This window comes from Taudactylus pleione, unplaced genomic scaffold (genome assembly GCF_031769625.1).
Source record: "Taudactylus pleione unplaced genomic scaffold, aTauple2 ptg000571l, whole genome shotgun sequence".
NCBI classification, from domain to species: Eukaryota; Metazoa; Chordata; class Amphibia; order Anura; family Myobatrachidae; genus Taudactylus; species Taudactylus pleione.
In genome coordinates this window covers 7,802,501-7,819,221 of record NW_028284973.1, presented here as the reverse complement: position 1 = coordinate 7,819,221, position 16,721 = coordinate 7,802,501, and the positions used below count along the sequence as shown (strand labels likewise).

Here is a 16,721-nt window from a genome sequence, read left to right as displayed (position 1 = left end):
GTTACAAAATTAAAAGCTAGCAAACTACAATCTAGGGGGATCCCCAAGTATGCCCCAGGTGTTTTTTTCATTGCAGGTGTTTGTGGCAGGTAGATTTTTCACATTTTTTAAAAGTTCTCTTTAGCAACTTTTAAATATGCTCACCCCCATTTTCAAGTACCCCAAATTTGCTGGGACTACTTATTTTCTGCAAAAAAAACTAAATACTATTCTTCACCACCTTCCCAAATCTCCAAAATAGCAGCTATCGAGCCCATTTAAAGACCCCAAAAACCTTCAGCAGGGTAATCGGGGGTATCCGGAGTGATCCCCCATGTCAGAGCATCTTTTTGGGGGTCTTAGGGTGATTTCCCCAAAAATCAGCAAAGTTTTTGCTGATTTCACTTCCGCCGGGTGCAGTTTTCGACGATTTCATATTGAATACGGGTATAAGCGGGGGCACGCGCGATACTTTTTCGCCGGCAAAAGCTCCAATGTGCGCCGAAAACTTCGGCACGCATAGACAGCGAAGTTAACGTTTCATGTTGAATACCCCTGATAATCTTTGCTACACTTTGCATTGGCAAAGACAAATCCTCTCCCGCAGTCTAGCATGTCATTCACCGAAAGGAAACCAAATTAGATCAGGCATGCGAGAACGCATAGGAGTAAATGGCAGGCAGAAAAACACTACTCAGAAATAATATTGTTCTGAGTTACAAGTGTACTGAACATATATAGGAGTACGAACATTTAAAATATATCCTTCGGTGACATGACTCATAGTGAGCGTGTTCCATGACAGAATGTTAAACTATAGAACACCTGGAAATGAAGAGAAAAATGTAAACTTGTTATAAAGAACAAGATACCACATACAGTAACCAATATTAGATACTTTACTGTAACAAATCATATGTCTGCGGTACTGCCAGCAGCCTTGTGCTTTTTAATAGTCACGAAAAGCCTCGCAGCTTCTCATTTTTTAACCATTTCAACAGCGAGCCATGGTGGCGGAAGTTCCGTTTGTTCCGAACAGAACATAATTTCGCACAGCGCATAATTCTTTGTTCATGACAGAGCCCTAGATATCCACCAACCTGCAAAGTCTGACTGGAGTTACAGAGAACCGCACGTTCTAGATGCACTTTGTGCAACGTCGAACAAAGGGCCTGATTCAGACCCGCTCGCAAGCGCTGAGCGCTTGCAACCGGGTTGATGTTTGCCCACTGGGCATGCGCACGACGGAGCCGGCTCAGTCGTGCGCATGTGCGAGACCCGGCTAGCGACAGGTGCTCAGTCGCTCCGGGTCTCGCACCAAAGGGGGCAAACTGTCGATGGTGATTGACAGCTCGCCCCGTTTGGTAGGCGGGCAGGGGGGTGGCTGGCTAAACGGAGGCGTTCCCGAAGGAATGCCTGCCGTTTGGGGGTGGCCCACTGACATCACCAGTGAGGTCAGTGGGAGAGCTTTCGGCTCTATTAGAGCCAGAAGGTCTCTGGGGCTTGCGGCCACGAGACCCTACCACATGGGTCTTGTCGCAAGCCCGATGGTCGCAGTGATCTTGACCATCGTGACCATCAACCTGGCCGCTCGCAATAGCTGTGGGTGGTCACCCACAGCTATGCGAGCGGCCAGGAGGCCGAACAAAAAAAAACCGCCCTGATTCAGAGCGAGCGCTCATTCAGAGCGTCCGTCTCTGAATCAGGCCCAAAGTTTCAACCGCAGAGTAGTGCTATATGTGATAGACTGCCCTCATGTTCCCCTATTCTCAAGATTAAATTAAACTCCAAATGAGGTTAAACCAACTACTGTGTGAACAAAACTTAATTTATTATAATGAGCGCTTTTGCAATGACATTTAATTTTATTTATTTTACACAGAGTGCCTCTTCAGATTTTTGCGTTGTGCAGCTACATCTGGACATGCACACGTGGCACTCGCACACTAACTGAGCAACAACTGAATTGCTCTGTCGGGCACCCAAAAGAAATAGCCGCAGTAAAACCAATAGAATCACCCACATAAAGCTCAGTTATATTCTGTTATTTCCACTTGCAGGGAACAACTTCCCTTCCAGTGAGGAACTGGGCAGGATTAAGGTACCCCGTCTCTTTGTATGTGAACTGCAAGAGGCATGCCTGCTCAGCAAATTCCTATGGCGCCCTTGTACTAGGAACATCTAGAAAACCTACACTCAGATAGATGGAACAAACCGTGTGGGAAACATTTGAAGCAGAAATACAGAGGATGCAGTCAGGAAGCCGACTGCCGGGTCCCCGACTGTCTAATCCTGGCAGGGGTCTAATGACAGGTGTCGAAATCCTGAGGGGCTCCCGGGGGGGGGGGTTAGGCACTTCCCCGGGAGACTTCGGTTTAGGCTGCGGGGAGGGGGGGGGGGGGTTTAGGGTTAGGCACTTGGGGGGGTTAGGCAATAGTTAAGATACTTGCCTATCGGGATCTTCACTGCCGGTCTTCCAGCGTCGGGATTTGGACCACCGGCAGTATTTCATACCGATTCCAAATACAGATATTATTAGAAAGTTAATCAATGTTCTCAAGCACTGTACACTCCAGGCCCATTTGTACAAGAGTTTCCCTTATAAAGAAATTGTATCAACTGAACCAACAACTGTAAACACTTTTCCCATGTGATGGAATCTTCTATGCTCATGGGTTTGAATGATACTGTGCAGATACTAGTAGCTAGGGCTAAGAATTCCTGCGGTAAGAGGAATATTATTATAGAATGATGAATAACGTGCATAGGAAAATCCACACAAAAAGTTTGTCTTTGACATTACAGGATAGGCCGTGTGTAAAATTTAAAAGGCCTACTTACAAGCGTACGCTATATTCTAACAGTGTATGTAGGTGGTCATATTGCGGACTAAAAGCCAAATTCAATTAATTGAACGGGGTGATAAAGTTTGTGGCTACCACCCTAACGCCTGGGGCTATTCAATGCCAGACCCTTTTTCACCCCCCATTAAATGCAATAATCCATGATAAGTTCACACACCAATGCCTTAACTAGTGTGTTCATGGGTGCTGCAGCCCTGTTATCTGGGATTTGTTTTTCGGGTTTTATCAGACCCCCAAAAAATAAAGTGCAGCCTGCGTGCTGCCTTTGGGGCTAATTGAATAGCCTCGGCGGATCAATTGGCACACGGTAAATAACCGCAACTAATTGAATCCCTCCCCTAAACAAACTTTTTGGTAATTCAATATATTGAGACTATGGGGTAAATTTACTAAGAACCGTGTTTGGACCGAGATTGCCCGAGTTTAAACACTCATAGCATCGCTGAAACACGGGAGAGTTTGGGCAGCTGGATCACTCAAATGTACAAAGAATCGTCTTTTGCTGAATCAGGTTTTTCAATGGTGTATGTCAGGGGTAGCCTGGTCCTCGAGAGCTACCAACAGTGCTATTTTCTAGGTCTCCTCACAGAATCACAAGTGAAATTATTAGCTCCACCTGTGGATCTTTTGAAATATGTCAGTGAGTAATGACTACACCTGTGCACTTAGATGTCTGGAAAAAGTGAACTGTTCGCAGCGCTCAACGACCAAGGTTGGCTACCCCTGGTGTATGTGATCGGGTTTCTGGCACCTGTAGTCCCACTGTAAAAAAAAAAACAATAGTAGACATATTAATCCCACTATTGCCCCTGCACCCACCGGCCAGGGGTGCAGGGAAGAGCCTGGGGCTTCAGCCTAAGGAGGGGGAGGAGGGGGAGAGGGGGGGGGGTTAGTCTATTTGAAACTTCCATTTAGGACAGATTCTTGGCAAATTCCTGAGTTGTATTCCTGGCTATGAAAAGTACCTGCGAGTTTGGCCAATGGTATATTTATGTCTATTTGTGTTTTCACCAGTGTTTTAAAGAGTTTTTCATGATTTCTCACCCAAGTTTGCCTTTGGACATTTTTTGAACTCTGAAATCTACTAAACACACCCATGAGTGCAAGCTCGACCAAACACAGAGCTTAGTAAATTTACCCCACGGAATAAAGTTCTTATGTTGGAAGGGGTGGAGCTGTAAAGTTAGTAAGGAGCGTATAGTGAATTCTTAACCAGGCTCACCAGAAAGGCCAGCGAATCTCACAGAAACAGAGCAAGATGTCTGTGTACAGGTGTGTTTGAACGGGTACAATTTTAGGACCATTGTCCTTTTAAACAACTTTTTTTTTTCTAGCAAGTAGAAACATTTAACATAATAATGGTGGCTGACTCAGAGCACAAAAGGCACGTCAGTGGCGTACATGTACAGATCACAACTGAACTGCTTCCTATATTCAAACGCCATACGATGGGTGTCAGACTTACACTAGTCACTAGGAAACGTGCTTGTAGGACACCTGATATCAGACACACAAGAAAGGAAACTGATCCATACTTATCATTTTTCTTGCCATTTTATCCTATAGTAGCCAAATAAAATTTTCAATATATTTTGCACATAATTTCTTCCTAGATTATGTATAAATATCTGTCTTTCACTATCCCTTTATGTTCATCTATCTATTAGGGTGGCTAATCCCAGGATCGGCTGGATCCCTGGATTTGGCCCCAAAATTACTGGGATTTGTTTGGCGAATGCACCGTGTTTCTCTGCCGGCCAGCGCAGAGCTGCGTAACATCGCGTAGCCACGCACCACCCGTCCCCCCTTCAGCCGCACCCGCAGCCATCTTCAGAGGACGGACAGAGCTGGAAGTGGAGGTGTTGCTGATGGGGCAGCCAGTGACCGAGTGGCAGCGGCTGCGAGGCTTACTTAAAATGAAAAATAGTCTTCTGGCAGACTGGCACTGTCTAGTCTCTGAGGAAAGGGAGAAGGAATATCTTCATTGGCCAACTCAATCCCTGGGATCGAGCATTTTTCATTCCCGAATGCTGGTACTGCAAAAACGGCCGGGATTGGCATCCATGTATATTATATATACATACACACACACACATATACCCAGCTGGCTAGTATTGTGTGAATCCTCCTCATGCCACCCAGAGGTCTGACCTTTTTATCAAAGTTTCATATAAAGAAGGAATTAGAGTCAAATAAAATTGGCATCAGTGTAGAACACATTAAACAAAGTATATCTGTTTATTTCTTCTCTGAAGAAAATTGTGACAAACACAATGAAATGGCTTTGAAATTGTGGGAGAACAAAGAAAAAAAAAAAAAAGTAAAAAAACCCAAAAACAATAAAACAAAAAAACAAAACAAACAAAAAAACGGACGTCACTACACGGGCCTCCAATTAAATACAGTTTTGCAAAACATTTGCATGATTTTAAATTAAACCGAAGAAAGCATTCTTCCTCTGCACATCAGTACTAGATCTTTTATGTAACACCAGCATGCAAAATTGCTAATTAACATTTATTAAAAGCTCTATGGAAGCAGAAATTGATTAGGTATTATATGGTTGTAGTACGAAAGCAGGAAAAAGTACCGTTGATATTTGCTCCCTCGAGCTGTAGTACTCTTCTACGCCATACTGAATTTATTACTATTGGAAAGAACAGGGAAAAAAAAAAAAAAATAATCAAACAAATTGGCGTCACTATAATAAATAACATGGCACCATGTGTGTAGAAGCCGTTAGAAGCATAATGTAGATCAGTGGTTCGCTACCAAGCACAGATAGACCCGGCAATGTGGATCTTCATTAACAATTTCATGGCTTTCTGCTAAAATATTCATTTTAGAGAAGGCACTAAAATATAGTCCTTAATAGCCACAATCTTGAAAATATCTTCTCGCAGAGAACATAATATACTTCTTAAACTGGACTTGGCTAAAACTTTTATTTGTAACGATGACCTATTATGTTTAAATTCGTAGTCACTGATCACAAACCAATGAACAGAGAAACTGTTTTCCGTCTGACCGCTGAAGAGCCGCCAAGGTTTGTCAGAAGTAGACAGACTTCGTAATGGTGCAAAAATCTAAATATAAATCTGAAATTTTATCTAGTGTTATTTACCATTGCAGAAAACTACCCAAAACACCTAGTGTGCACATTCTGTAACTTTTTTGAGCCACGACAAAGGAATTTAAAAAACAAACAAAAAAACCCCCCCAAAAAAACAGTTCAACAATTTGTCAAAGGAGTTGTGCTAAAACACATTTTAGGTTTAAACCGTACAAGACGAAATGAGAGCTGAATATACACCCATGTTAGATACGCCATTATTGGCAGCTGCAACCTCTCTTCTTGCTGCATGGAATTGACAAAAAAAGGAAAAGGAAAAAAAAAAAAAAAAGTATACTTGCAAACAATTACACCCAGCAACCCCACAGCCCGCAATTAAATACACAGGAAAATAGTAGAAATAACTTTTCACCGGATATATTATAAAAAAAAAATAAAAAAAAAAAATCGTCAAACAATAAAAAAAAAAATTTCAATAAAATAAAGGTAAAGTAATTTGGCGCATCAGAACTACTTTTGTGATGGTAAATACAGTAGGGAGGCCAGTGATATTTAAAAGGGAAACAGAAGTTGTTAATGTAAAGTAGAGCTGCACATACAAGTTACAGAAGAATCAATCGACACTATCAATGCGGTGTAGCGCTTTCATTACTGCAACAAAAAAAAAAAAAAAGTTTGGTCGCTCCAAGCTAAAAAGCTTATTACGTCTTAGAAGGACAAGGGCAGCAAAGTCAAAATTTTTATGTTCCGAAGACAGAGTAATGCTAGGCAGAAATGTAACAAACGTACGAGAAATAAATCTAGTGGTCACTGTTGTCTGCTATCTCAGCCCTCCCTCTCCCGCACAAGAAAAAAAAATCCACAAACAAACAAAAAAAACCTAACAAATACTTAAAATCAGTAAAAATGTATTAAAATCTGAATTGTACAAGTTATGTGCTGCCCACATCATTTTATTCGTATTTACAGCAAAGTCCTCTGTCTGCAGTGCGGCTACTTTGGCACAGCATGCAGATCTTTTATTCCACCGCTGGGGATCTCTTCCCACGCCGACACTCCGCTATGTGGTCTTTACAGGGGCATCACCACGCATTTCACAGTAGACTGGGCACCGCCACCTTTTCCTCGAAAAACTTAATTGCCTTCCTGAAAAAAGAGACATGCTGTTGATTAAAAAAAAAAGAAAAAGTTTATGGCATACAAAATACACAGAATCTATACCCTTCTGTAGCCTTTAGCATCTTTACTTTGCAGCCTTAACCAGGATCCAGATTTCCTTAATGTGTCCAAAGCATACAGTATACATGTGGACCACTTCTGTAAACTACGAGCAGTAAAAGGCAATATGAAGAAAAAAAAATAATTGCATAAAACAAAAACCGGACTGAGAATTACTAGCTAGGATCCAATGACTCAACATAAATGAAACGCAAATAGAGAACCTGTATCCTACAACATACGTCCGCCAGCCTTGGAGTTGGCTGTTAAGAGTAAGTACACTATATTCAGGTATTACGTAGTGACACGTTGCAGTACACCGTATTCAGGTATTACATAGTGACACGTTGCAGTACACCGTATTCAGGTATTACGTAGTGGCACGTTGCAGTACACCGTATTCAGGTATTACGTAGTGGCACGTTGCAGTACACCGTATTCAGGTATTACGTAGTGACACGTTGCAGTACACCGTATTCAGGTATTACGTAGTGACACGTTGCAGTACACCGTATTCAGGTATTACGTAGTGACACGTTGCAGTACACCGTATTCAGGTATTACGTAGTGGCACGTTGCAGTACACCGTATTCAGGTATTACGTAGTGGCACGTTGCAGTACACCGTTTTCAGGTATTACGTAGTGACACGTTGCAGTACACCGTATTCAGGTATTCTGTAGTGACACGTTGCAGTACACCGTATTCAGGTATTACGTAGTGACACGTTGCAGTATACTGTATTCAGGTATTCTGTAGTGACACGTTGCAGTACACCGTATTCAGGTATTACGTAGTGACACGTTGCAGTATACTGTATTCAGGTATTCTGTAGTGACACGTTGCAGTACACCGTATTCAGGTATTACGTAGTGGCACATTGCAGTACACCGTATTCAGGTATTACGTAGTGACACGTTGCAGTACACCATATTCAGGTATTACGTAGTGACACGTTGCCTAGTGTGCAAACCCATTAGGGATATCCACCATTGTTAATAAAAAATAAATAAATACAAATGGTCCAATTGTTCTTCTATGGCTTTACTTTTGGGAGAATAGGGTACAGGGCTTATTGTTAGCTGTAAAGTGGCAATGCCAAATATACTTGACATATCCTGCCCCTCTTGTTACCTGGAAGCAGGGGACAGGCAGCTTTGCTACTGATAGGCAGTTATCATAACTACACAAAAGAACACTGCAATGCATCCAAGGATGCACCCCCCCCCCATATTTGTAACATGCTTGCTGGACGAGCCCCATATTTGTAACATGCTAGCTCGACGATCCATCTAACGCTGGGCATACACTGCCAGATAAAATGTCTGCCAGCCGCAGATGTCCGCGGCATACACTGAGAGAGAAATCTCACAGTGTATAGCCCGACATCCACGCTCCGCCCCCGGGGGGAGGAGACATTTCCCTGTTCCTCCCGTAGGAAGGAACACAGGAAATGTCTGTCTGTCGGCTGCGCTGGGCATACACTGCCCGATGCGGCCGACAGTTTACTGGAAAATATTGCATCGGACGGGCATGCTAGACAATCCAGCATGCCCGACCGAGCAATATTTAACCCTCGGTTGCCCCCCCCCCACACTACAATTATCGCGGCGATCCGCCGATATCGGGTGGATCGTCCCGATAATTGCAGCGTGTATGGCCAGCATTGGAATGCAAACCCCATATTTGTTACATGCTTGCTGGACGGCCCCCATATTTGTAACATGCTTGCTGGACAACCCATCTAAGGAAGCAACCCCCATATTTGTTACATGCTTGCTGGACGACCCATCTAAGGATGCACCCCCATATTTGTTACATGCCTGCAACCCCCATATTTGCTACATGCTTGCTGGACAACTCCCATATTTGTTACATGCTAGTTGGTCGACCCATCTAAGAATGCAAACCCCATATATGTTACATGCTTGCTGGACGACCCCCACATTTGTTACATGCATGCTGGACAACCCCCATATTTGTTACATGCCTGCTGGACAACCCCCATATTTGTTACATGCCTGCTGGAAAACCCCCATATTTGTTACATGCTAGTTGGACGACCCATCTAAGAATGCAAACCCCATATTTGTTACATGCTTGCTGGACAACCCCCATATTTGTTACATGCTAGTTGGACGACCCATCTAAGAATGCAAACCCCATATTTGTTACATGCATGCTGGACAACCCCCATATTTGTTACATGCCTGCTGGATGACCCAACTAAGGATTTATGCATGTTTTAGGGAAGATACACTTTTTAACAGTCAAAAGTATATTTTGACCTGCGATTCCTTCTACTGTTCAGGCAGAGTGGCTCATAACCATGTTACTATGACGGATATAGGTGGCTGTATATTATTGGTAACGTAGTCTATACTATAGGTAAGCAAACTCAGGAGTTAGTTGCCGTCTGTAACCAAGAGCTAACACTCTAGCATAAGACTTAGATGACCTGGGAGAGCTGAAATGCAGACAGGATTACTTTCTGACTGGACAGAGCTGCTTCGCCATCTACTAAATCAACACTCCTATTATCACCCTACCAGTGGGACGTGGCAATGCTTGTCGCTCCGATGGTGGAAGAGTGCACTTACACTCCATAGCAGGCGTTTCCCAGTGTTTTGAATGTTGGGGTGTTAGGAGGGAGATGGAATGCAAGCACCCCAGCTGTAAATCAAACCTATGCCTATCTAAACTGGTCGGGGTCCTGCCAGCTGGCTCATGTTTCTGCCCCTGTGCTTTGCGAGAAGTGCAAGCTCTTGTTCCAGATGTGGTGCAATACAAAACTAGATTTCAAGAGATATTACGCGGCCATGTAGTCAAAAGCAGCGCTCATTTATTCCTATCTAGAAACTACAGCATTAGCCAGGGAACATGTTACAGGCACACGTTGCCACAGACCAGTGCCCGTCAAGGTTCCATGCAAGTACAAAATATGCAGCTAAATATGATTGTGTGTGGAGTTTGTATATTCTCCCTGTGCTTGCGAGGGTTTCCTCCCACACTCCGAAAACATACTGGCAGGCTAATTGGCTCACGACAAAAATTAACCCTCGTATGTATGTGTGTGAGCATGTGATAGGGAACAGAGTGTAAGCTCCACTGGGGCAGGGACTGATGTGAATGGCCGTATATTCTCTGTAAAGCGCTGCGTAATGTGTGCACTATATAAGTAACAAATAAAGGAGTCACTTAGAAGTCCCAAATAACCATTAAGTGCATCAATGTAACATTGCAGATTAGTGCAATCACCAGCACTGAGCAGCCATCCACTCGCGCCACTAGAACATAAAAATAATCATTTAAGAACAACAGAATACGCAGACAGCGCATTTAGGGCCTGATTCAGAGCCGGACGCAATTAGCGCTCACTCGTCCAGAAAATAGGGGTGGCTATTCCAATGAACCGTTCGCTCTTTGCGGTCTGTTCACGCCTCTAGGTCTGAACGAGCGAGCAAAACTTGCGGTCGGTTTTTGGGAAACTACGCCCCCTGGCCGCTCGCATCCTACGTCATGTCCGCTATTTATTAGATTAATCGAGTACATCGAACGGCGAATGAACTGATCGCTATTCTTGTGGTTGGTTTCTGCTACCACAATTTTGCGAGCAGTTCTGGCTATAAAATAACCCAGTGACGTGGTCAATGACGCTGCTGTTTTAATTATGCACACCCATAAAACGCCCGTTTTGACCTTTAAGCACGCCTGCGGTCGGATCTCCACTCCCCGTTTTCAAGCACCTTCCCCTGTTACCACCCACATACGCCTCTGTCTGTCACTCAAATTATCAGGCATTCGCTATTTTGCGAACACATGAATTTCGGCCGCACTGACTGGTTCACGCATGCGTATAACGATCCGTACGCATGCGCAGTTGGGCAAACATCGCTCGGAGCGAACGAGAGGCCGCTTACGAGTGGCTCTGAATCAGGCCCTTAATTATGAGCCTGCGAATTACATATCTGTAAAGAATTGCCATCAAATAAATACAATTTCAGTACACAAGGTTTGTAGAGTAAATTATATTCTGTCATAAAACATTTACACCAGGCAATTTGTAAATCAGATTTATATAGTGGCGGCTGGCCACTGACAACACCTAACATCCCCTCTGTTAGCTTCATGTAGTTCTAATACTATACAGACAATTTGAATAGAGCTAGGGTGACACCTACTGGACAAACAAATAACTGTTCTTATTTGTTAGGTCATGTAATTGCAATAGGTACTTGTGCAACAAGCCACATCACAAAAGTAACTCCGATTTCACCAGCCCTATCCGAAAACATTACATTGTTATTATTGACTGCCAATGCAGAAACAAGGGACAATCTAAAACAGGGACATACAAGATGGATAAACTACATGAAGACATGAAAGCAGAGTGTAGGGAGGGCCCTGCTTGCCAGAGCTTACTCGTTAGTAAGCCAAGGGCAGAGCTCAGACAAGGAGTGTGCCTCAAGAGTGCAGATTGGGAAGAGTTGTGTATGGGAATTAGTAAGAGTATAGATAGGAGTAAGGCTAATTCTAATAAGTGTTGGGTTTGCAGAAACAATTGAAGATTTAAAAGCCAAGAGAGAGCCTGGTCAGCCGTGGGCGGCAGCTTCAGAGAAGCCTTGCAGCTGGGTGTGAGATTAGGTTCGAGCCATATGAATCGGTGGCAGTGCTGAGTTATTTGCGAGTAAATTTGTTATCTCACTTTGGGGCCTATTCATTAAACCTAAAAATTCTCTAGAGATAATTAGGTTTAGAACTCTCATGGAGTTCTACCTAATTATAGGTGGAATTCATCATTCCACCTCTCCATAAGTATCTATTCCGAAAAGCTGTCATTTTTGCGATGACAGCTTTTCGGGAAATAGATACTTTTCCCTGCCTACACTACCTTATCTCATCTGGAAACAGTGCTGCGCATGCGCTAATACATCTGTAAAACCAGCGCATGCGCAGCACTGCCTACAGATGCGTTAAGTTTGTGTACCCCCCCCCCCCCAACCCCCTCCCCCCCCCCCGACTTACCTGTCTGCACAGCAGCCTCCGGCTCCGTCCTGCTGGTCTGTCATGTGGTTTCCCAGCAGACCACGTGACAGATTAGAAAAATAAATAAAAAACTTTTTTTTTCTTTTTCTAAACTTTCTTGTGCTCTGCTGGGGAGCACACATGTCCGACCAGCCTCCGGAGCCAGAGGACGGAGCAGAGCGCCGGAGGGACTCGTCGGGGGACCTGCACATGCTGATACAGGTAAGTCGATTCTGCTATTCGCCACCTCACAGTGGCGAATAGTAACTGCATCAAATTCCGAAAATTCATAATTTTCGGAATTTGATGAATACCACAATTTCCACATCCCCATACTAATGTACTAATGTATGGGGAGTGTGGAAATTAACGCAGGGGAACTTAGCAAGGAGATATCTGTGATATCTCCTGTGCCAAGTCTGTTCATGAATACCAAAATAACGTTATTTAAGGAAAATGTCCTTAAAAACGTTATTTTAGTGTTGATGAATAGGCCCCTTTGTTGTATAAACATCCAGTATGGTTTTTTGGCCAAGTGCTTTCTGGATCAGATGCTCCATTTATCAATAATACAGATGGGAAAAGATAAAATGTGGTGAACGGTCGACACGCTGTACAAATATTCACGCCAAAGGTGATTAACATGCATTCTGTACAAGAGTTTACATTTTCAGATAGATGTAGTAACATTTATCTAGCGCAGGCCTGGCCAACCTGCGGCTCTCCAGCTTTTGTAAAACTACAATTCCCAGCATACCTTCCCACTGATCAGTTGGTAAAGCATGCTGGGACCTGTAGTTTCACAACAGCTGGAGATCCACAAGTTGGCCAGGCCTGACAAGAGTTTGCAAGCTGGGACAGAATTACATGTTTTATGTGAGAAGAGTTTTTAGCTTGAATGCCCTAAATAAAATAGGGGCTATAAGGGATTACGTCTCTAACCACCATGTGCCCCCCTCTTCTGGGACCACATGCTAACCAGCTTTCATGACAGGTCCTAAACTCTTCTGCCAATTTAAAGGCAAGTATAAATCAATGGGAGTAGGGGAGGGTGGAGGAGCTTGATTAATTTGTTTTCCTTTTAAAGTAAAATGAAACAATCAAAAAAAAAAAAAAAAAGCTTTTTTTTTTTTTTTATTCATTATGCCTTATACAGTGAAATAAATCTGCTATGTATCTGTGGGATCGCTATGAATGACCGCTGGACATCAATTCCGATGCCGGAAGACCGGCAGCAGTAAAGATCCCGACAAGGTAAGTAACTAACTATGCCTAACCTACCTTTAGAGGTGTCTAACCCCCCGTAAGTACCTAAATCTAACCCCCCCCCCTTCCCCTAGCCTAACCCACCGCGGCTGTTCGGCCCGCCACACCTTTGTTCGGTATGCCGGGCGTCTGGCTCCCGGCGTAGTGATAAATAATGATAGGTGTAGAGATTTCGACGCCTATCATTAGTCCCCTGTCGGGATTGCACAGTCGGCATTTCGACTGTCGGCTTCCTGACTGCATCCCGTCTGTGCATAGGCTACAAGCAAGCCAAGGCATTTCCAGTCCTCACTATACTACCAAAGATGTCATGCCATGTCGCCAAGGATGTCAGACTCACACCATCGCCAGGGTGCACACATTAAGTTGTGTTGTGACAATATTATCACACATGAATTGGGATAACGGAGTTTCTTCTTGAGGGAAGAGTATAGAACAGATACACACACTCTGTATAGGGCTAAATAGCGGCCTCGAAATTTGTATCTACCAATTTTGTAAGACACAAATTCTCTAGGGTTTGGCTATTGGCGAAGCTATTGGTGTTGGGCCTACATATAATCTCAGTGTCTAGACACTCATACCCCTGTGTCTATCCTGCCAACATAACCGCAAGTGCTCTGTAGGTAGAAGCAGCCATTTTCAACGAGTTGGGTACAGGATGCCGGCGGTCAGAATAAGGACAGCGGCATCCCGAAAGTGAGAATCCCGACACAACCCAATTAGGCAAGTCTCCTCCCCACCCAAGACACTTTTCTCGCAGCCTAACCCCCCACCTGCAGCCTATACCTAATACTTAGGGTCGGGTTGCCGATGGGCAGGATTCTGGCGCTGGTATTTCAACTGCTGTTGGCATTCCGGTGCCAGTATTCTGAGCACCAGCATCCAGACTACCAGGATAGTAACTACAGTATATCCCATTTCAAACACAGACAAGGAAGAATTGGCAAGTCCCTTGCGTCCCCATCCTGCAGTGACTTTCAGGATAACTGGTGCACCTTCTGCAAACTTGCATCCACTGAGATCTTACAGCCAATAGTACCCGACAGAGGTCAGAGCAGGACGGTGATGCAATAGGCATTAAACATCTAAAAACAAGCTTTTAAACAGCTTCCAGGACACCATTTTTTCACACGTAAATGTTAAACATTTAATAGGTGAACAGGAGAAAAAGAAAGATTAGAGTTTTTAAAGCCAACTACAATAGATAAGCCTGATTCAGAGGTAGACGCGGCGCCCATACTTGCGCAGTTGAGCAAGTATTTGCTACTACGCATGCGCGAAAAGTCCTGAAAACCCCTACGGAGAATGCTTTGACCCGATTGTATGTAGAGACCTTTTGTTGCATACGGAATCAAAAGCATTAGAACTAAAGGCGCAAGATCATGGATGTTCCTGGGAGGTGGCCTGAACTAAAACAATGGTGTCAGAGAACGTGGCTGAGTTCTCAAGAGCAGTTACAGAAGGATACACTAAAGCTGGCCACACACTAGACCAACTTACATCCAACCAGCCAACTAGTTGATTGGTTGGAATGAAAATCTGGTAAGGTATGGGAGTAAATGATGACCAGCAATTTGCTCCTAAATGCCAGAAAACAGATGAAAATGGTCGTTCAGACAAGTTTGTTAAATGTTTGATCTAAACTATTTGTTCAAACAACAGTTTTGGTCCATTTTCCAGCGTTTGGAAGCAAATTGCTGATTGCTTACCAGATTTTCATTCCAACCAATCAACTAGTTGGCTGGTTAGACAGATAATCTTTAGATGTGTGGCCAGCTTTAGTCTGCCATATGCTGGGGCAAGGGATGATGGTGCACAGATGGTGGGATTGTACTGTCCACGTGCATTGAAAGTGGGCGTCTCAGGGCTCGCACTGTCCAGCGCATGCTAGCAACACGAGGGGAAGACTGAAATTGGCATTTGCATGAAACCGCAGAAAAACCGCCAATGCGGCTACAATAGCGTCTACCACTGAAGCAGGCCCAATGTCTCAACATCAACTGTTCAGATTTAAAAAGGAGAGATATCAAAGATGGGAAGAACATGACTGAGGCTTGTGCCTAGGCCAAGAGGACATCATTTCAGGTCTTTACTTACGTGTCAATCTTCCATTTTTGAAAGTCTCCGTTTTACATGTTTAGGGGGTTCCCAGGTATCACTATCTGAGTCCTCAATCTCTTCCTCTTCATCCTGGTCATCCAAAAGGTTATCATCCTCATCTTCCTCCTCTTCATCAAAGGGATCCAAGCCAGCATCCTCTCTTTGAATGCGCTCAGCAAACCATTCTCTCACCTGCTCATACCCCATCTGAGATTTGGTAACCAATTCGTCCAGGTCCTCCTCATTGAGAAACTTGTGTATTAAGTAGTAGTCTTTCAGTAACGCTTTCCCGGTCTTACATTTTATTGGCGCAGGTGCCCTCTCCCAGCTATGTGTTCTTCTCTGCGCTTTTGGCCGGCCTCTCGGTCTTCCTCGTCCTCTACCCCTAGGTCTCCCTCTCCCCCTCTTTCGTGAAAAGCTCTGCCCATTTACATTCGGGCTGGCATTGCTTAATTGGTATTGGTAGAACCACTTCAAATGATGGTTTTTTGCAGCATACCTGGTGTCGCCAAACCAGCCAACAATATCGCTTCTAGCAAGACCAGTCTCCTGTGCCAACTTGTCATATTCAGCTGGTGTTGGCCACTGCGTACGGACAAATGCGCTTTTCAGCAAGTGCAATTGCTCTGGAGTCTTTTTACCAAATTTAGCAAAAGCTGCTCCCGATTTTACTAGAGTACTCTCAGAATTTTCGTCCACCTCCTCCTTTATTTCTTGTTCCACGTTGCCCTCATTAAAATCCAAAGGTTCGTCCTTTACTCCAGTTGATCGTTTTTTTTCTGCAAACCATGCATCGATTTCTCGCCTTGTAAGCTTGGTAAGAACCCGCAACTTGTTTAATTCCTCATCTGACGGTATAGTGTTTTTAAGAAAGCTCTCCTCGAGAGCCTGTATTTGTTCCACAGTTTTTTCTTTGAACCTCTGTGGGGTAAAATCTGGAAAAGGGTTCCAGCTTTGCTTACGCTGTGGTGGTGTTATTATGCCAGGGGTCGGTGATTCTGTAGTTTCGTCACTTGAATCAATAATTATAGTTCCACTAGCGTCACTGGTGAAATGGATACCGTGACTGCCCTTGGAGTTTCTTTGGTTGTATCGTGTGTCACTAAACCATTTCTTTATTTCTCCTTTAGTCAGACCTGTTATTCGGATCAGTCGTTCAATTTCATTATTGTGTGGAAACTGGTTCCTCAGGTA

General features: G+C 43.9%; 1 protein-coding gene across 1 annotated transcript in view; it reads right to left on the bottom strand.

Annotated features, from left to right (window-relative positions):
• Window positions 1-5,085: 5,085 nt before the first annotated feature.
• ZHX1 (zinc fingers and homeoboxes 1) overlaps window positions 5,086-16,721 on the bottom strand; it is a 25,214-nt gene continuing 13,578 nt past the window's right edge. Inside the window, exons 2-3 of the mRNA XM_088453154.1 lie at window positions 15,525-16,721; window positions 5,086-7,062 (exon numbers count right to left, since the gene is read on the bottom strand). The exon at window positions 15,525-16,721 is cut by the window's right edge and continues 1,651 nt beyond it. Of these exons, the coding sequence (XP_088309280.1) occupies window positions 15,528-16,721 (1,194 nt within the window). The 3' untranslated portion in view covers window positions 5,086-7,062; window positions 15,525-15,527. The remainder of the gene's footprint in view (window positions 7,063-15,524) is intronic.